The 21,682-nt window shown below is 39.0% G+C and overlaps 1 protein-coding gene across 6 annotated transcripts in view; it reads left to right on the top strand.

Moving 5' to 3' along the window:
• DCUN1D1 (defective in cullin neddylation 1 domain containing 1) overlaps window positions 1-19,787 on the top strand; it is a 41,259-nt gene extending 21,472 nt beyond the window's left edge. For 4 of the 6 annotated variants that reach the window (XM_007971983.3, XM_073023425.1, XM_073023423.1 and 1 more), the window contains exons 5-7: window positions 14,539-14,621; window positions 14,839-14,935; window positions 16,976-19,787. In XM_007971983.3, coding sequence (XP_007970174.1) covers window positions 14,539-14,621; window positions 14,839-14,935; window positions 16,976-17,055 — 260 coding nt within the window. In that variant the 3' untranslated portion in view covers window positions 17,056-19,787. Of the gene's footprint in view, window positions 1-1,080; window positions 1,243-5,226; window positions 9,811-14,538; window positions 14,622-14,838; window positions 14,936-16,975 lie in introns of those variants that run through there. The other 2 variants (XM_073023426.1, XM_073023427.1) reach the window with 2 other exon arrangements.
• Window positions 19,788-21,682: the final 1,895 nt, after the last annotated feature.

Raw genomic sequence — 21,682 nt, forward strand, 5'->3', positions numbered from 1 at the left:
TCAGTGATAAAGCCTTCTTGCCAGCTTGATTGTTCAATATAGATTGGATTTTATTCTTAAAGGAAAAATCCTCAATTTGCGGGCAAAATAAGCCAGGATACCTACAATTAGTTTCTCTGTCTAGGGCCATCAGTTAACTGGGATGTTTTTTCTATTTTTCCCTTTCCTTTCTACAAATCTGTTAAAGTCTTTGAATTTACATGTGTGTGTAAAATCTTTATTTTGTCATATTTAGAAATGTAGCACAATATTTGGATAAGATTAAATATAATGTGAATGTCAAATGTTGATTTAAAGGGACATAACCTATTTCTTAGTTATATCTCTACCCTTTACTGGAGCACAAAATAAATGGTGTTTTGGGTGAATATATACTTTTGATACTGAATCTTAGTTTTTATTATATGTGGTAAAAATTGAGCAAAATTAAAATTTTATAAGTATTGGATATATTAATATGGTAAATTAGAATTTTAGATTACAGGAAAAATTATGTGAAAGCATTATATTTAAGAATTATGTTTATTCTGTTATCTAATAAGTATTTTGCTTAAGAAAAAAATGTAATATTTAAAGGATGTAGAGTTTTTGTTTTGTAAGATGAGTATTCTGAAGATCGATGGCACAGCAATGTGAATGTACCTCACACCGAACTGCACACTTCAAGACGTTTCAGATGATAAACTTTGTTATATGTATTTAATTACAATGAAAATATTATTTAAGACCCTCCCAAACCATACAGTGTACAATACAAAGAATGAACTCTAATGTAGAATGTGAACTTTAGTCAATAGTAATGTATTCATATTGATTCATCAGTTATAAAAAATATACCACACTAAAGTAAGATGTTAAAAATAGTAGGAACTGACTGGGGAAGAGGGTATATGGAAATTTCTACTTTCTGCTCAACTTTTCATAAACCTAAAACTAAAAAAGTCTATTAATTAAAAAAAAGAAAGAAACATATAGTAAGAGACAAATCCTAGGTTTTTTTTGGTTTGTTTTGCTTTGGTGTTAGGTATCAGGAAATGTAATGACTTGCTTATTTGCAGAGTTTAATTAAAAAGGAAACAGTTTTTTTTAACAGCCTTTCTAAGGGTTCACAGTGCTCTTACATTACAAGAGTTGGCAGAGAGGAATTAGAAGATCATAGGAGACGAGGTAAGGCCCAAAACAAATTGGCAGAGAGTGAGTGACAACACTGTGGTTGTTTATAAATAGCTGCGCTAATTAAAATAAGAACTGGTGTTTTCCTTTTTTTTTTTTTTTTTTTAATGCAGGGTCTTGCTCTGTTGCCCAGGCTAGAGTGCAGTGGTGTGATCATGGCTCACTGCAGGCTTGACTTCCTGGGCTCAAGTGATCCTCCTGCCTCAGCCTCCCAAGTAGCTGGAACTATATAGGCAAGCACCCACCATGCCAGGCTAATTTTCTAATTTCTTGTGGAGCTGAAGACTTGCTGTATTGCCCAGGCTGATTATTTTTTCACTTTTTATAACCTTATTTCTTGTGATACCAGGATATGGTGCTTCCTCTGTTGCCATGTGCTTTAGTAATCTGACTTAAACATTAAAAAAAAAATTTTTTTTAGATACAGGATCCTGGCTCTGTTACCTAGGTTGGACTGTAGTGCCACGATCGTAGCTTACTTCAGTCTCAAACTCCTAGGCTCAAGTGATCCTCCTGCCTCTGCCTCCGGAGTAGCCAAGACTACAGGCGTGTGCCACCACGCCTGGCTAATTTTTAAATTTTTTGTAGAGATAAGGACTCACCATGTTGCCTAGGCTGGCCTCAACCTCCTGGCCTCAAGTGATCACCCTGCCTTGGCCTCCCAAAATCTTGGGATTACAGGCATGAGCTGCCACACCTAGCCTGCTGTTTTCTGATAATTGCCTGAATCTTAAATTTGAAAGGGATTTCGTAAGTCCTCTATAAAATTTAGCCCACCCAAAGTAGGATCCTTACCTGATGCTCATTCAGCTTCTCCTTTTGCACATGCAGGGACTGGACACACATTGTTTTAGGAAGTCGTCCATTCCTATCACAGAATATCCTTAACTTGTTATTACACAGTTCTTCCTTATTAAGCTAACATCTTTGTCTTTATTACTTCTACCATTGCTCTTACTTGTCCCCCAGTGCAACACAGACAAAGGCTAAAATTAAAGATCCACTCTCAGTTACCTTTTGTTTTTTTTCCAGGCCAACATTCCGGTTATTTTAACTATTCTTACAGGAGACGTTTGTTACTCCCACTACTATCACCCCAAACACATTTCCAATGTCTTTCAAAATAGAGCCCATAAAGTCGAACATCATATTTCAAAAGGAGGCTAAGTAATGTATAACACTGTGGATCTGTATTTTTGTGAGACTATTCATTATGTTAATTTGATCAAAGATTATATATGTTCTGTAGCAGCCATACCATTTTTAGGACCATACTGAACTTTTATTAGGCTAAAGTCTGTGAGTCACTTTCTTGTAGGTTGTGGTTCAGCTGGAATCTTATACCTCTACAATTGATTTAAATGATTTGAACATTATTCGTTAAACATTTAGTTTAATATTTAGGAACAATTTTATAGTGTTTTAAAGAGCATGATCATCTATATAGTTCCATTTGGTTCTCATAAACAACCCCTTTGAGCTAAGTAAAAGCATATTATCTTCTCCATCATATAGATGAGGAAACTCATAGCCAGAGAGACTGACTTGTTAATAAGGTCACCTAACTGGAGAGTGGTTGGACTGGCACTGAGACTAGATCTCAGAACTTAGGACTCCACATTCTGTGTTTTGTTGTTGTTGTTATGTTGTATTAGCTGTAGCTATTTCTAAGTATATTAAGACATTGTGGCTTTTGCCTGCTCCCAGTAAGGGGCAATTGTGGTTTCGGTGATGAGCTCCCAGAAAAGCAACGTGCCTCATTCCAGGCCTCAGAAGCACCGGAATATATTTAGCTTCAAAAATGACAAGTTCAGCTGGGCACGGTGGCTCATGCCTATAATCCTAGCACTTTGGAGGCTGAGGCGGGTGGATCACTTGAGGTCAGGAGTTCGAGACCAGCCTTACCAACATGGTGAAACCCTATCTCTACTAAAAATACAAAAATTAGCCAGGCATGGTGGTGCCTGCCTGTAATCCCAGCTACCCAGGGGGCTGAGGCAGGAGAATGGCTTGAACCTGGGAGTCAGAGGTTGCAGTGAGCTGAGATCGTGCCACTGCACTTCAGCCTGGGCGACACAGCAAGACTCTGCCTCAAAAAAAAAAAAAAAAAGTTTGATAAGAGTGTTCAGACCAAGAAAAGTAATGCCAAACTTCATGATGCGGCCGGGCGCAGTGGCTCACGTCTGTAATCCCAGAACTTTGGGAGGCCAAGGCGGGTGAATCTCCTGAAGTCAGGAGTTGAAGACCAGCCTGACCAACATGGTGAAACCCTGTCTCTACTAAAAATACAAAAATTAGCCAGGCATGGTGGTGGGTGCCTATAATCCCAGCTACTGGGAGGCTGAGGCAGGAGAATCACTTGAACCTGGGAGGTGAAGGTTGCAGTGTGTCGAGATCGCGCCACTGCACTCCAGCCTGTGTGAGAGAGTGAGACTCTGTCTCAAAAAGAAAAAAAATAAATAAAAACAAAAACCTCCTGATGGAGTATGTCAGCACTGTACAACTGTAAAGAAGTTCTTGAGTGGCGTGTAAAATATAGCAAATACAAACCATTATCACACCTAAAAAACATGTTAAATGTTTATAGAAGACAGTGGAGTATTCTTATAACGTGTAGATCATGTGCCTATGAGCTTGAAGTTTGCGCAAAGTGTGGAAAGAAGACATTGCTATTCTGTTCCATAAAGAACCAGGAAAAACAGAAAATATTGAAAATAGAATCTAAGTTCCAACCATAGAAGAAGTGAAGAAAGTGATGATGGTTTAGATTTTGGTATTGGTTTAGAAAACACAGGAGGAGACCCTCAAGTGAATTAATATCACTGTATTAAAAGTCAGTTTAAATTAGCTGGGTATGGTGGCGCATGCCTGTCATCCCAGCTACTCAGAAGGCTGAGGCAGGAGAATCGCTTGAACCCGGGAGGCAGAGGTTGCAGTGAGCCAAGATCGCACCATTGCACTCCATTCAGGGCAACAGAGCAAGACTCAGTCTCAAAAAAAAAAAAGAAAGGTAAATTTAAGAATGTGAAATTCTGACCAACTTCTGACTATTTCACAAAAGATACTGTGAAATCCTAATGACGAAATCAGAAAAAGCTATAGAAAAATAGATTTTAGGCATGAGCAATATAAATTGTGTATAATGTATTACCTAATACTAAACTAAACCAGATTCAGAATTGATGGTTGTATAAGAAAAGAACCACCTCATGTAAAAATAAGATGATATTATTATATTGCTAGCCTCAAAAATTGGTCCTCAGTAAGTGCCTTTTGGTAAATGATCTCAAGTAAATGACTCATAGCAAAAGCCTCATTACTTGTGTTTGCATGTTACAGAGCAGAAGCAGCATTCTCTAATAATAATGTTTAACAAGTGTATAGCGATTTTTATTTGTATTTTTATATACCTCATCACATTGCTTTTACCTTTTTTCTTGTGAAATGTGCATACAGAAAAAAATGCATAGAATTTATATCGATAATAAATGTAAGGAAAAGCTAATGCATTAAACAGCCAGGTGAAGAAACTACCAGCATCAGAAGATCCCAGTGAGACTCTCTCAGCAAAAGCTCATCTTTCTTCCCAGAGTTGGAAATTATTCTGAATTTTGATAATTAGAGGGACTTAATTCCTTTGCTACCCATGTTTGCGTTCCTAAACAGTATAAATTAGCTTTGTCTAGTTTTTTAACTCTTTCCTCTTTTTGTTCTGAAAAATATCAATTGAAAATATCAATCAAAAAAGGTAGCAAAATAGTTTTGCGAACTTTTGCATATTCTTCACCTGGATTCCCAATTGTTAACGTTTTACCACGTTTTCTTTATATATCAATGGATGGATGTATACACATATTTTATTTGCTGAACCATTTGAAATTGTTGAAGCACTGGTTTTGAACTTTATGTGAACAGACTTATACTATATATGTTATATCTCTTTTTCATTGTTATAAAATTTGTTGAAATTGATTAAAAAAAGACATTGTAAATAGGATTTTAAATCACCATTCCATCCTCCCTAGTGAGCTGGCAATATTTTGTTTCTTTTAGGGACTGTGATTGGGTCTAGTCTCAATTCATTTCCATGTTCATCCTGCATTCAGCTGATGATCTGCTGTGAAATCCCACATTATTATTGTTGATTCTCTTTGAAAGAATAACATGGGGAGTATCTCTGTTTGCATTTTACATTTTACTGTAAGGACTTAAGGATTTATTCTACAAGGATTCAATTTTAGGCAATAGCTTGTTATTAGGACTTGCTTATTTCTTTTTCTCTATATTTTCCTTCCATTTATTTTAACTGATATTGCTTCTTGTTACCTTATCACTGACTTTGTTGTCTTTTCCAATACTGCTTCAGAATGTAATATAATAATTCTAAATGATTTAAAATAATGGTAATAGTAAGAACTGATAGGTTATTTACCAGATACTGTTATAAATGCTTTGTGTGTATTAACTCATTTAGCCTTAGAACAACCCAGTAATGATAGTTACTGTTGTTATCTTCGTTTTAAACTGAAAGAGAAGTCAGCCCAGTTGCCCAAGGTCGCTTAACTGGTTGTAGACTAGGGGCTTAAGAGACGAAAACTCATACTCTAAACTACTATGTTGAACCACCTCTCTCTAGCTAAGCTGCTCTCTTCATCACTTAGAAACTTCTTTCTAAAGGTTTCTTTTCCTATACCTGTGACAATTAACGTTTTATCCTTGTTTAATCTTATGTATTTCAGCTCTTAGTTATAACTTACTAATCTTTTTGAGTTAAGCCTTCCTTTTTTATTCAAAAACACTTGACTGCTTACACTGAGAGCGTAGAGTCAAGAGCATTTTTAGTCTGTCTGGGGTAGTTTGCAATACCTTCAAAAAGGGTATAGTTTTTGAGCCTTGAAGAATAATGCACATTTTCAAGACCAAAGGAAAAAAGCCATTTCAGGTTGAGGGGTTAGCATGTTCACTTGCTCAGAGGTGAAAGAACATTCCACCTTTGAGGAACTGCAAGTGAGTTCATTTGACTAGAAGTGCAAATTTTATCTGAAGGTAATTGGAAATCATTGAAGAATTTTAACATGGAAGTGACACCAGATTCATGCCTGAAAGGTCCATCTCAAAGCACTGTGGCCCTTTGAAAGGAGTGAAAGCTGGACTAGAAGAGAGATTGGTTATGGAGCTATCCCAGTGATTTAGTTAGAAATGAGGAATATCCTAACATAGGCCTTCCCAGTGAGGATGGAGAAGAGATAGATTTAAAAGGTACTTTGGTTGGTTGTATATGATGAGGAAGGAAGGAGCCTTTCTCAGGGATTATCAACACTTTGAGGAGACATCTGGGGAACCTGTGGGGTTTTTGTCATAATGACCTAAGGTTTCTACTGGCCATGGGAAGGGGGTGCAGGGTGGTGGGGATGGGGGCAGTGCTAATGAGAAGTGTTTCATTGAGAAATACTGTAGTGGGTGGTGACATTGAGAGAGAGAAGAAAGAGCAGGTCTGTAGAGGTAAGACAGAGTTCAGTTTGAGCCCTGCTGAGTTGAAGTTGTTCATGGATACCAAGTGGAAGATGTCTTCAGGCAGTTAGATATCTGAGTCTAGAATATAGAGATAGATTTCAGATTTAGGAGCTGTTAGGGGTGGTTGAATGTATAACATGAAAAATGATATAGGTTTGAAAATCTGAGGGAGATTAGAAAAGTGGTTATTGTTGACACATATTGTTAAAAAACACCAACATTTAATGGATGAATGGAGGAAGAGGAGCCCCTGGAAAAGAAAGTGAGAAGCCTAGATCGAATGGAGGAGAATCAGTAGAGTGCTTATCATTGAAGCTGAAGGAAGTGACAGTTCTATCAGGAGGTATGCTCAGTTCTCTAAGATATGGCAGAGAGGACATAAGAGTATTCATTTAGTAACCGGAGGGTCTGATGACCCTTCAGAGTTTTAATTTCATTGGGGTGGATGACAGGTTAGACATTGGTTAACAGGATTAGAATGTTTGGGAAATGGGCAAACAGGGCAATGAATGTAGACTGTAAGAAATTCCCTTCTTTTGACCAGGCGCGGTGGCTCACACCTGTAATCCCAGCACTTGAGAGGCCGAGGTGGGCGGATCACTTGAGGTCAGAAGTTCGAGACCATGCTGACCAACATGGAGAAATCCTGTCTTTACTAAAAATAAAAAATTAACTGGGCGTGGTGGTGCATGCCTGTAATCCCAGCTACTTGGGAAGCTGAGGCAGGAGTATCACTTGAATCTGGGAGGCAGAGGTTGCAGTGAGCAGAGATTGTGCCAGCCTGGGCAACAAGAGTGAAACTCCATCTCAAAAAAAAAAAAAAATTCCCTTCTTTTACAACCTGAACTTACTTTGTTTTGTATGTGTGTGTTTTTTGGAGACAGGGTCTCTCTGTCACCCAGGCTGGAGTGCAGTGGCACAATCATGACCTACTGCAACCTCAACCTGCTGGGCTCCGTCGATCCTCCTGCCTCAGCCTCTCGAGTAGCTAGGACTGCAGGCATGTACCACCATGCTCGGCTGGTTTTTTTGATTTTTAGTAGAGACCAAGTCTCACTATGTTCAGGATTACAACCTGAACTTTTACTTTTGTCAGGTTCTTGTTTTGGTATATCAGCTTGACATATCGGCATTTATAGGTGCCACATGGTTAATACTTAATTTGAGTATTTCATCGTCATCCTAATTTTATACAAATTAGTTGAAAAGGAAAAAAATACACTAGCAGTACGCTTAGTTCTCATAAATTTAAAGCGTTTAAAGTGAAGTGAATTAAGCACACTAATAACAGCAAATATTTAGTCTCAACTGAACATTTTTGGCACTTAAGCCAGATAATTTTATGTTGAGTTGGTAAAGAACAGAATTAAACAACCTGGAAGGAATATTGGCTTTACAGATTTTACAGATTGCAAAGATTAAAAGGGAAGTGCCATTAGAAATAGGTGTTATGTATTTTTTTTTTTTTTTTTTTTTTTTTGAGATGTAGTTTTGTTCTTGTCACCCAGGCTGGAGTGCAATGGGGCCATCTCGGCTCACTGCAACCTTTGCCTTCTGGGTTCAAGTGATTCTCCTGCCTCAGCCTCCCGAGTAGCTGGGATTACAAGTGCCCGCCATAATGCTGGCCAATTTTTTTGCATTTTTAGTAGAGACTAGGTTTTGCCATGTTGGCCAGGCTGGTCTCGAGTTCCTGACCTCAGGTGATTCGCCCACCTCTGCCTCCCAAAGTGCTGGGATTACACCTGTGAGCCACTGCGCCCAGCCGGTATTACGCATGTTTTAGTTCTCTTAAAACATGGGCGTCAGAATTTGATTTTCAAACAAATTATGTATAAAAGTAGGAGATTCTGAGTGCTATTTCAGTATTACCTGTGAAGGGAAGGAGAAAAAGGGTATAGCCAGTAAAGGTGATAAGAGATCCAAGAGAGCTACAGAGCAAGACCCTGTCTCAAATAATAATAATAAAAATAAATAAATAAACCTATTTTGATTGACCAAAAAAAAAAAATCCAAGAAAGATTTTTAAAAGATAAGTGATAACTTGGCCGAGTGCGGTGGCTCATGCCTGTAATCCCAGCACTTTGGTAGACCGAGGTGGGCAGATCACAAGGTTGGGAGATCGAGACCATACTGGCCAACATAGTGAAACTCCATCTCTACTAAAAATACAAAAATTAGCAGGGCGTGGTAGTGTGTGCCTATAATCCCAGCTACTCAGGGGGCTGAAGCAGAATCGCTTGAACCGGGGAGTTGTAGGTTGCAGTGAAATGAGATCGCACCACAGCACTCCAGCCTGGCGACGCAGCGAGACTCCATCTCAAAAAAAAAAATATATATATATGTTTCTGTTTCTTGATGGAGTTGAAAATGCCAGAGAACAAGGTAAAGTTGGAGATATAGAGAAGAGGGGAAAGTGAATCAACAGACAAGATTCCTTGAGGAGGCAGGATGGTATTGGATTTAGAATAGAGGTGTAAGGGGCTTATCCTTGGATAGAAGAAAGGAGAGTTTCTTCTGTTGAGTTTGAAGGAAGATGATGATGGATTTGAAGGTAAGTACGTTTGTATGTGAAACCGTAGGAAGTTGGTCCATTTAACAGTTACTGAATGCCTACTGTGTATTTCAGTCTGCTAGTTGAGGAATATGTAGTCTCCATCATTGAAGAAAGTTAAGGGTCAGTCTTGCAGGTTTCCAGCTACTGTGTGTGTATGTGGGGGTGGGGGGGTAGGTATTGTTTTTTATGTTGTGTTGTCTGTTTTTAAGAAACCTTACCTGTCACCCAGGCTGGAGTGTGGTGGCATGATCATAGCTTACTGCAGCCTTGATCTCCTGGGCTCAAAGGATTCTCCTGCTTCAGCTTCCTAGAGTAGCTAGGAATACAGGCATATACCACCACGAGCGGCTAGTTTTTAAATTTTTTCTACAGATGGGGTCTTGCTATGTTGCCCAGGCTGATCTTGAACTCCTGACATCAAGTAGTCTTCCCTCTTCAGCTTCCCAGAGTGATGGGATTATAGGCATGTGCTGCTGCATGCAGCCTATAATTGATTTCTTACAAATCATCCACTTTTGACAGCGAATTAGCATAAGTTCGCTCTTTTTTGTTTGTTTTTGAGACAGAGTCTTGTTCTGTCGCCCAGGCTGGAGTGCAGTGGTGTGATCTTGGCTCACTGCAATCTCCACCTCTCAGGTTCAAGAAATTATCCTGTCTCAGCCTCCCAAGTAGTTGGGATTACAGGCGCCCGCTACCACACCCAGCTAATTTTTTTGTATTTTTAGTAGAGACAGGGTTTCACCATGTTGGCCAGGCCTGTTTTGAACTCCTGACCTCAAGTAATCTGCCCGCCTTGGCCTCCCAAAGTGCTAGGATTACAGGTGAGAGTCACTGCGCCTGGCCTACTCTTTGTTCTTGTTTTTTTCTTTTGAGACGGAGTTTTGCTTTCCTTGCCCAGACTGGAGTGGAGTGGTGTGATCTTGGCTCAGTACAACCTCCACCTTATGATTTCAAGCGATTCTATTGCCTCAGCCTCGCGAGTAGCTGGAATTACAGGCGCCTGCCACTATGCCCAGCTAAGTTTTGTATTTTTAGTAGAGATGGGGTTTCACAATGTTGGCCAGGCTGGTCTTAAACTCCTTACCTTGTGATCTGCCTGACTCGGCCTCCCAAAGTGCTGGGATTACAGGTGTGAGCCACCGTGCCCGGCTCTTTGTTGCTTTTAAAAATTGGGGCAACCCTTGCCCCAATTTTTGTCTTTCTTAATCTCTCATGGTTTCTCAATTATAAAGAATGATTTTGGCCAGGTGCGGTGGCTCACACCTGTAATCCCAGCACTTTGGGAGGCCGAGGCGGGCGGATCATGAGATCAGGAGATCGAGACCATCCTGGCTAACACATTGAAACCCTGTCTCTACTAAAAATACAAAAAATTAGCCGGGCGTGGTGGCGGGCACCTGTAGTCCCAGCTACTGGGGAGGCTGAGGCAGGAGAATCGCTGGAACCCGGGAGGCGGAGCTTGCAGTGAGCCGAGATCGTGCCACTGCACTCCAGCCCGGGCGACAGAGCGACTCCGACTTAGGAAAAAAAAATGGTTTTGAGATGTCATCTATCAATAAAAGGACTTTTAAGTTACTTAGCATGTAATTTTTCTTGTGCTGAAGGAGTAAATTCAGTCATAAAAACTAGATACTTTCTTAACTACTCTGGTTCCTTGAAAGAGATCATAGTTCTCTGTCACGTGATAAGCGTAGTTCTCTGTCGTGTGATCAGTGTAGTTCTCTGTCGCGTGATCAGCGTAGTTCTCTGTCGTGTGATCAGCGTAGTTCTCTGTCACGTGATCGGTGTAGTTCTCTGTCGTGTGATCAGCGTAGTTCTCTGTCACGTGATCAGTGTAGTTCTCTGTCGCGTGATCAGTGTAGTTCTCTGTCGCGTGATCAGTGTAGTTCTCTGTCGCGTGATCAGCGTAGTTCTCTGTCGCGTGATCAGCGTAGTTCTCTGTCGTGTGATCAGCGTAGTTCTCTGTCACGTGATCGGTGTAGTTCTCTGTCGTGTGATCGGTGTAGTTCTCTGTCACGTGATAAGTGTAGTTCTCTGTCGTGTGATCGGTGTAGTTCTCTGTCATGTGATCAGTGTAGTTCTCTGTCACGTGATCAGTGTAGTTCTCTGTCGTGTGATCGGTGTAGTTCTCTGTCGTGTGATCGGTGTAGTTCTCTGTCGTGTGATCGGTGTAGTTCTCTGTCACGTGATCGGTGTAGTTCTCTGTCGTGTGATCAGTGTAGTTCTCTGTCGTGTGATCGGTGTAGTTCTCTGTCGTGTGATAAGTGTAGTTCTCTGTCGTGTGATCAGTGTAGTTCTCTGTCGTGTGATCAGCGTAGTTCTCTGTCACGTGATCGGTGTAGTTCTCTGTCGTGTGATCGGTGTAGTTCTCTGTCACGTGATAAGTGTAGTTCTCTGTCGTGTGATCGGTGTAGTTCTCTGTCGTGTGATCAGTGTAGTTCTCTGTCACGTGATCAGTGTAGTTCTCTGTCGTGTGATCAGCGTAGTTCTCTGTCGTGTGATCAGTGTAGTTCTCTGTCGTGTGATCAGTGTAGTTCTCTGTCGTGTGATCAGTGTAGTTCTCTGTCGTGTGATCGGTGTAGTTCTCTGTCACGTGATAAGTGTAGTTCTCTGTCGTGTGATCGGTGTAGTTCTCTGTCGTGTGATCGGTGTAGTTCTCTGTCGTGTGATCGGTGTAGTTCTCTGTCGTGTGATCGGTGTAGTTCTCTGTCGTGTGATCGGTGTAGTTCTCTGTCGTGTGATCAGTGTAGTTCTCTGTCACGTGATAAGTGTAGTTCTCTGTCGTGTGATCGGTGTAGTTCTCTGTCGTGTGATCGGTGTAGTTCTCTGTCGTGTGATCGGTGTAGTTCTCTGTCGTGTGATCAGTGTAGTTCTCTGTCACGTGATAAGTGTAGTTCTCTGTCGTGTGATCGGTGTAGTTCTCTGTCGTGTGATCAGTGTAGTTCTCTGTCGTGTGATCAGTGTAGTTCTCTGTCGTGTGATCAGTGTAGTTCTCTGTCACGTGATCGGTGTAGTTCTCTGTCGTGTGATCAGCGTAGTTCTCTGTCACGTGATCGGTGTAGTTCTCTGTCGTGTGATCAGCGTAGTTCTCTGTCACGTGATCAGTGTAGTTCTCTGTCGCGTGATCAGTGTAGTTCTCTGTCGCGTGATCAGTGTAGTTCTCTGTCGCGTGATCAGCGTAGTTCTCTGTCGCGTGATCAGCGTAGTTCTCTGTCGTGTGATCAGCGTAGTTCTCTGTCACGTGATCGGTGTAGTTCTCTGTCGTGTGATCGGTGTAGTTCTCTGTCACGTGATAAGTGTAGTTCTCTGTCGTGTGATCGGTGTAGTTCTCTGTCATGTGATCAGTGTAGTTCTCTGTCACGTGATCAGTGTAGTTCTCTGTCGTGTGATCGGTGTAGTTCTCTGTCGTGTGATCGGTGTAGTTCTCTGTCGTGTGATCGGTGTAGTTCTCTGTCACGTGATCGGTGTAGTTCTCTGTCGTGTGATCAGTGTAGTTCTCTGTCGTGTGATCGGTGTAGTTCTCTGTCGTGTGATAAGTGTAGTTCTCTGTCGTGTGATCAGTGTAGTTCTCTGTCGTGTGATCAGCGTAGTTCTCTGTCACGTGATCGGTGTAGTTCTCTGTCGTGTGATCGGTGTAGTTCTCTGTCACGTGATAAGTGTAGTTCTCTGTCGTGTGATCGGTGTAGTTCTCTGTCGTGTGATCAGTGTAGTTCTCTGTCACGTGATCAGTGTAGTTCTCTGTCGTGTGATCAGCGTAGTTCTCTGTCGTGTGATCAGTGTAGTTCTCTGTCGTGTGATCAGTGTAGTTCTCTGTCGTGTGATCAGTGTAGTTCTCTGTCGTGTGATCGGTGTAGTTCTCTGTCACGTGATAAGTGTAGTTCTCTGTCGTGTGATCGGTGTAGTTCTCTGTCGTGTGATCGGTGTAGTTCTCTGTCGTGTGATCGGTGTAGTTCTCTGTCGTGTGATCGGTGTAGTTCTCTGTCGTGTGATCGGTGTAGTTCTCTGTCGTGTGATCAGTGTAGTTCTCTGTCACGTGATAAGTGTAGTTCTCTGTCGTGTGATCGGTGTAGTTCTCTGTCGTGTGATCGGTGTAGTTCTCTGTCGTGTGATCGGTGTAGTTCTCTGTCGTGTGATCAGTGTAGTTCTCTGTCACGTGATAAGTGTAGTTCTCTGTCGTGTGATCGGTGTAGTTCTCTGTCGTGTGATCAGTGTAGTTCTCTGTCGTGTGATCAGTGTAGTTCTCTGTCGTGTGATCAGTGTAGTTCTCTGTCACGTGATAAGTGTAGTTCTCTGTCGTGTGATCGGTGTAGTTCTCTGTCGTGTGATCAGTGTAGTTCTCTGTCGTGTGATCAGTGTAGTTCTCTGTCGTGTGATCAGTGTAGTTCTCTGTCACGTGATAAGTGTAGTTCTCTGTCGTGTGATCGGTGTAGTTCTCTGTCGTGTGATCGGTGTAGTTCTCTGTCGTGTGATCAGCGTAGTTCTCTGTCGTGTGATCAGTGTAGTTCTCTGTCGTGTGATCGGTGTAGTCAGTCCTTTGTCATGCGGCACTATTGCCTTCTCTACCCTTCTCTGCTCCATGCCCAATTAAAAAGTCATTTATATTGTCTTTGGCAAACTTTAAGAAATTCTTAGTTTCTTATTAATTTTAGGTTTTAGATGGGTATTTTTAATGGTCTCTTTGTGGTCAGGATCAGTCAGTAAACAATTCAGAGCATCAGGTGATTTAGGATTGAGGAGCAGTCCTTCACATTCCAACCTGTAGGTGTACCGCAGGGGTTCTCAGCTGGGTTGCCCCTCAGGTGGTCTTTGGCAATATGTGGAGACATTTTTGATTGTCACCAGTGGGGGGTTGAGTGAAGCTGCTACTGGCAGCTAGTGAGTGGAGGTCAGCGAGATTGCTAAGTTTCCTACAGTACACAGGACGGCACCCCTACAGCAGATAATTATCTGGCCTAAAATGTTGGAAGAGCCCAGGTCGAGAAATCCTGGTGTACAGTAACTAATATTTGAACACTTTTGTGAGCTACTATGTTTAACTGCATTATCTAATTTAGAATACAGAATTCCCCTGTGAGATAAGTAGTATCACTTTTTGCCCTAGAGGCCCTGGTCATTTTTGAAGGAGGAGGATACAAACTTTGGACTCATTTGTATAGGAAATTTTTAATACAAAACTATTCAGGATACAAGTTTTTTATTTTTAGACTTTCTTTGGTCTTACCTTTTTTTTTTTGTTTGTTTGTGATTTTTGCAGGGACAAATATTTTTAAACACATAATTCTTTTTTAATATTTCAGATCTAGAAATGGCCATTGCCTACTGGAACTTAGTGCTTAATGGAAGATTTAAATTCTTAGACTTATGGAATAAATTTTTGTTGGTAAGTTCACATTTTCTGCATTTCTCTCTATTTTCTCTAAAATTCTGCTATGTTTAAAGACAAATTAACATAATGTATTGAATATAGAATGAGAAATTTGATTACCAGAATTTTGTTACACAGTTGTTTTGCATTCTTGTATTTAAAATTTTCCAGACTGTTTTTGTCCAGCTCATTTTAGTGATACAAATGTATTTTGTTTTTGGTTTTTAAATAGGAACATCATAAACGATCAATACCAAAAGACACTTGGAATCTTCTTTTAGACTTCAGTACAATGATTGCAGATGACATGTCTAATTATGATGAAGAAGGTAATGAAATTTTTTTCCACACCAATTTTTTTTGACCTGTCTTTTTATCACACACCCCTGAACTTCTTCAGTACTTTTGTTTTTCTCGGAGTTGGAATTCCCTCCTCTGAGCTTTTATTACGATTTTTTTTTTGAGATAGAGTCTCACTCTGTTGCCCAGGGTGGGTGCACTGGTGCGAGCATGGCTTATTGCAAGTCTTCAAACTCCTGGGCTCAGCAGTCCTCCTGCCTCAGCCTCCCAAGTAGCTAGGACTACAGGCATGTGCCACAATGCCTGACTAATTTCTTAATGTTTTATAGAAGTAGGGGTCTTACTGTCTTGTACTCCTGGCCTCAAGCAGTCCTCCTGCCTTGGCCTCCCAAAGTGTTGGGATTATAGGCATGAGCCACTGTGCCCAGCTCCAAGCTTTTTTTAATGCTCTTCTGAATGTATGAAATACCTTCATATATTTACCAATCTATATTTTTCTGTTTCCTTCAATTCCAACTCAGCATTCATGTCTTCCAGAAAGGCATGAGTAATTTTTATCCATGTTTTAGGTTTTCAGTTTACTTTAGGAACCTGTTTACTTGATGTGCTTTTGTACCTATTTGTATCTCTTTTTCATCTGTTAGTCTTCTTTGTAAGCTTGATTGTAAACTCCTTAAGTTCAGTGACTTTTTTTTTTTTTTGAGATGGAGTCTTGCTCTGTTGCCCAGGCTGGAGTGCAGTGGCGCAGTCTCAGCTCACTGCAACCTATGCCTTCTGGGTTCAAGCGATTCTCCTGCCTCAGCTTCCCAAGTAGCTGGGATTACAGGTGCCTGCCACTACACCCAGCTAATTTTTTGTATTTTTAGTAGAGATAGGGTTTCACCATGTTGGCCAGGCTGGTGTCAAACTGCTGACCTTGTTGTCCACCCGCCTCGGTCTCCCAAAGTGCTGGGATTACACGCATGAGCCACTGCGCCCGGCCTATTTTTTTTTTGAAACTTACTTCAACTGCATAATATAGTACTGTTGGCATTCAGTAAATAGTCACTGAATCCTTTTCTGCTATTTCTTCATAAATGTATAAAGATGGCGCTACCATCCACTACTAGGATGTGGACTTGTATTTTTCTATATGTGGCAGTGATTTACATTGATTTCTTCATACATATTTCCCTAGTCCACTTGAGAACTGGCAGGATGCAGGATGGAGATTTTTTTTGAAAAACCCCCTGTGATCTTGGTGTCTTTAAAAGTGTCCTGGAATCATTAAGGCTAATCAGGGATGATGTTATTTCTTTTCTTCATTTTCATTGTCGTTTATAATCTTCCCTCCAAAGTGAGAAATGTTTAATCATGCGTGTACCTAATAATTGTGTCTTCTGTTACGTTTTACACAAAAATGGAGAGCTTTCTGAGTTGGAGATGGGCATGTGAATGTGTAGAGGCATGCATATATTGAATTTTACACCTTTTAGTAATGTATTAGCATGAAATAGGATGGAATTTGACACTTCCTGTTAATTTCCTTTGTGAGATGGCCACAGAATGCTTGAAAACTGTTTCTCCTCCTATGCCTTCAGCACTGGCAGCATGCTATCATATCATAGCCCCTCCTTAGGCTGCCGTGTTTTTTTTTTTTTTTTTTTGAGAGGGAGTCTTGCTTTGTTGCCCAGGCTGGAGTGCAGTCGCGCGATCTTGACTCACTGTAAGCTCCGCCTCCCGGGTTCACGCCATTCTCCTGCTTCACGCTGCCAGTTTTGACCAAATTACTTCCATTGCCTGACTGCAGTGGCCTTCAGAAAATCATATTATTGATTAGTTACCAGACAAGTTATTTTTATCACTCAAGGAACAACCAAATGTTGGGAGTAATCACAAGGAATACAAGGAATATTTGGGGTAAAAACTCCAAAAAGTTTGATTTTGAAAGACTTAATCAGTGGGAATAGATAAGAATGATATACTTTAACACTTATGAGGAAGTCTTAAAAAAAGGATTCTGCTGAAATATTAGTCTTATTTCTTCTTTTTCTCCCTTCTCTTTCTTTCATATTTTTTCTTTTTTCCAGGAGCATGGCCTGTTCTTATTGATGACTTTGTGGAATTTGCACGCCCTCAAATTGCTGGGACAAAAAGTACAACAGTGTAGCACTAAAGGAACCTTCTAGAATGTACATAGTCTGTACAATAAATACAACAGAAAATTGCACAGTCAATTTCTGCTGGCTGGACTGAACTGAAGATCAATCCTCACAATTCAGACTGAGGGTTGAGACAAAACTTTAAGGATACATCTTGGACCATATCGTATTTCATTCTTCTACTGGTGGTTTGGGCTTGTCTTCTAGTCTGGGCCGCTCTAAACATTTATAATTCCAACATTGTGGATTTCATCTTATATCTGTGGACCATCCTAGTTTATTCTCCCATAAGTCTTAGAAGCTTTATGGTGATTATTTTGAGGTTTTCATTCTCGCATAAAGCACAATGCTGTCTTCATCAGAAAACAGTTGGCGTAAGAATTAAGCATATGAACATCACAAAACAATTTATAAAAACTTCTTAAATATACGCTTTGGGCTAGTTGCAAAGACTATGCTAATAGCACTTCCAATGAGAGTGATATATTTAAGTGTACTGGATCTGGAATGGTGTTTTGGTTTGGGGGGAATTTTTTTTTTCCTGGCAAATCACATGTGTTGTTGATGTGAGTATCTGATGAAAAAACAATGTCAGAATAACCAACATGAAAATTTTTTAGGATAACTTGGTGCCTACCTGAAAAATGTATTGTGTTTTAGACTCTTGATTTCAAAAGGTTCCACAGAACTTGTCTGCGCTTACCTTACCCATGTTTATATATAGCTGTCCTACAGGGAGCTTTTATTTAGAAAATGTCTGCATAATGTTAGATTCTTCTCCTGTCTACATTATGCACTACATAATTGGACTTCATTATGCTTTTGAAATGCTTATCTGCCTGTCACATAAGTTAAACTATTTAATTTGTTTTGAATGTTTTGGATTGCTACACAATACAATATTCTAAATTTAGGCATGAGGGTTTTTTTGTTTTGTTTTTACTTTTTTTTTTGTCATCGCACTATGGAACACAAATGAAATTCTCTTAATTTATAAGAAGATAGTTGCAGTTAAATTTTGAAAATGGTTGTAATGAGCCATGAAGTTCAATCTTTATAATATAGGTACTGCTCTTTCAGACAAATAGTCCATTTTCGATGACTTATTATTTTGTTGAAATTGCTTTAACTGCTATAATCACTGTGGTTGCCAAATACTTACTTCAGGAGCGAAGATTTTCAAACAAGCATACACGATGCAAAATACCAATCTGGCTTCTAGTCTCTCTACTGTTTTTGTTTCACTCAGATTAGCTCAGTTTTCTCATCAAAGCAGAATGCTATCTTGTATGTATTTTTTTCATTACAAGACCCATGAGCTGCTTTTATGCTGAAAATGGTCATTTCCCTGTTCCCTTACTGACATGTGAAGAAGGGTTTCTTGCTTTCTTAAACATTTCTGTAAGGCAGGCTAGAAATGTAAACCTCAAATGTCAGATGATTATGGTCTTTTGATAGGAATACATTCTGCTTGGGATATACATCCAGGCACTCTCTAAGGTTTTAGGGTTGATATTAACAAAGGAATGTACTTTAGAATAGCAGTACATTTTATGCAAATATGGAAATTATTTTAAGAAACAATGACATATCAAAACTGCTTTTTATTTACATGATTTTGAAATAGACTAGAAAGCTTTCCCTATAAACATATTAATATTCCAATCATAACTTTAATTCAAGAATGCAGTTTTACCAAAAGAAAAATTTGAAATTTCTATTCAGGCTACTGTAATTGGTTATTAAAAGAAAAAGGAAAAAGAATCCTGCTGCTTTCAGTATTTCCTGATTTCATTTTTTGTAAATATAAAGAACTTCAATTATGAAAAATTTTTAAAAGATATATATATCTATATATCTATATATATGTACTGTTTTGTTTCCTGTCTTGAAGATTTTGAGTTATGGTTATTGGTTTCACATTGATTAATTCACATATGCTGTGTTTTGAAATGAGATCCCATTAGCTTTTTTTTTTTTTTCCCAATATAAAGTGTTTTCTTTAAAAGTCTGATATTGGTTTGTGGCCTAGTGCCTTGGATTTTACATATTTTTCTTTTTAATTGCAAAACCTTTTCAACAAAATAGTGTTTGTCATCAGGTTGGTACTAAACATTTATAATTACTGTGTAATTATAAACAAAAATACATAAAGCTTTGAATATAATTATGTAGCATAAAAGTTAAGGTTGTTCACTATGATGGCATCTTAGAATTAAACAAAACTTTTACTAGGGCTGAAAAGAGAAGACTGATTTAATGTGGTGTGATTATTCTGAAGATAAATGTCTGGTTACAGGGAATATTTTGTACTAAAAAATGATGACACATATGGCTGTGTGTGTTTGAGTCTGTGTCTGCGAGAGAGCCAGAGAGAGAGAGAGAGATTGACAGAGGAAGGGAGAGAGACACACACACCCCTTGAATTGCTTTAACTCCTAAGCGTTTCAGTCCTCATTCCGGTAAACTCCCCATGCTGATTCTTTGTTTTAAACTGAACCATAGGTGCAGTTTCCTTTTTGCCAAATGTCAAAACAGGTACACATTTTACAATGTAATGCTTTTTAAATAGAAAAATGTATAAAATTAGAAGTGCCCACATATAAAAAATACTTGAGATGAAGATTATCTTTAGTGAATATCATCTGCATATCTCTGTAAGTTCGATTGTGTTTCTTACAGTCCCTGTTATATTACCAACAGAGGCAATAAAAGCTTCAGTGAAATTGCCATGACTAAATCTTTTCACATATTTCAGTGTATTTTTTTAATAGATTTAAAATATCCCTGAAAACTTTTCCAGGAAGAATAATTATTCATGGAAAGAGCATTGTAATGGCATGTTTTGGGGAGAAAAGACATGTCAAGTCTTGTTTACTACATTTAAAATGTTTACAACGATACTGGGCTGCTTTATTAACAATACTGTACTTGTGTAATATGGCATTATAAGTACATGTCCTTCCTTAGACTTTTAAAAGTTTTAGCGAGAGAAAGTAAATTTACTCAACAAAATAACATGAGAAATCTTTTACATAAGATCTTTACTGAGGAATTCTTATTTAAGCAAGGTACACTATTTTTTCCTCAGACTTGAATGAAGTGTCTATTTTTTATTTGATGATAAGTGAGTAGTAGTAGCTAACTTAATGTACACTTTGCTTAGGTTTTTAAACATGTTACTATTAAGACTACGTATTGTAAACCTTCTGTAATTTTCACATATGAATGACAGGAGAAAGTTAAACCTAATCGAAGGAGTTTTGGAATAAAAAGAAAGTGGTGCTGGGGAAATTTACCATGGTTCACAAAGTATGCCTTTGTAAAACTGAATCAACTTTTAGCAAGAATTAATTTATGTAGTTCTAAATGTTAAATTGTGTATATTTAACAGAAAATACTTATCTGGCACCTCAGTAGTTTTCTTTAAATGTTACCTTTTAACAATATGATTTATATTGAATACTTAGATGTTTTCATAAGATTTTATCAAATTTGATAATGTAATGATAAAATGTTTTTTAAATGTGAACTATTTAACGTATAAATGAGGACACAAAACCTGAATTGTGATTTCTACATAATGTGATAATTAGGGTTCAAATTATGACTCATCATTTAATTGATTATAAATGAGTATATTTCTGAACTCTTTATTGCCTCCATTTTTACAGTCATAATATAGCAATAATTTCTATTTTTATTTCATAGAACTGTGGTGAAGTTATTTATCATGACACCTTTATCTTTGATTTCTGAGGGAAAGGGGTGTGTATTTTGTAATTAAGATAAATGAGAAAATTCCTAATAGTACAAATGCCCTTTTCCAGGTTTATCTTTGCTAATTTGTTGCCATTTTTCTTAAATATTTGCTTTATTTGTACCTGATTTCTGGAGGCAAATAGTGCTATTTTTTCAAACTCATAATACAGTTACATAAATGATTTTATCAGAGCATTCTTGCTATCTCATTTTCTTTCCTACCTGTTAGTAAGTAGCATTTCTTGCTCACCAGCTCATTTATTTGACAACTTTCCACTAGGTTCAATGTTTCTTATTAATGTGTTTTTTAATTTTCCTTTGGTTAATTTTTAAAAATCTGTCACAAATAAGGAAGTTATGATGAAAGATGCACAGCTGGCCGGGCGCGGTGGCTCAAGCCTGTGATCCCAGCACTTTGGGAGGCCGAGACGGGTGGATCACGAGGTCAGGAGATCGAGACCATCCTGGCTAACCTGGTGAAACCCCATCTCTACTAAAAAATACAAAAAACTAGCCGGGCGCGGTGGCGAGCGCCTGTAGTCCCAGCTACTTGGGAGGCTGAGGCAGGAGAATGGTGTGAACCCGGGAGGCGGAGCTTGCAGCGAGCTGAGATGGGGCCACTGCACTCCAGCCTGGGTGACAGAGCGAGACTCCGCCTCAAAAAAAAAAAAAAAAAAAAAAAAAAAAAAAAAAAAAAAGAAAGATGCACAGCTTTTGTAGTTAGTGGAATTCTTAATAAGTAATGTCTTTATGGAGTTTTAAAGGGAAATTATTTAAAGGGAATCATGTTATAGTTGTCCATTTTTTAAATTGAGATTTGAAGTGTTTTTAAGTATAGCCCCAGTTTCTATTTACTTACAAGTACTTCATGAT

This window comes from Chlorocebus sabaeus, chromosome 15 (genome assembly GCF_047675955.1).
Source record: "Chlorocebus sabaeus isolate Y175 chromosome 15, mChlSab1.0.hap1, whole genome shotgun sequence".
NCBI lineage: Eukaryota > Metazoa > Chordata > Mammalia > Primates > Cercopithecidae > Chlorocebus > Chlorocebus sabaeus.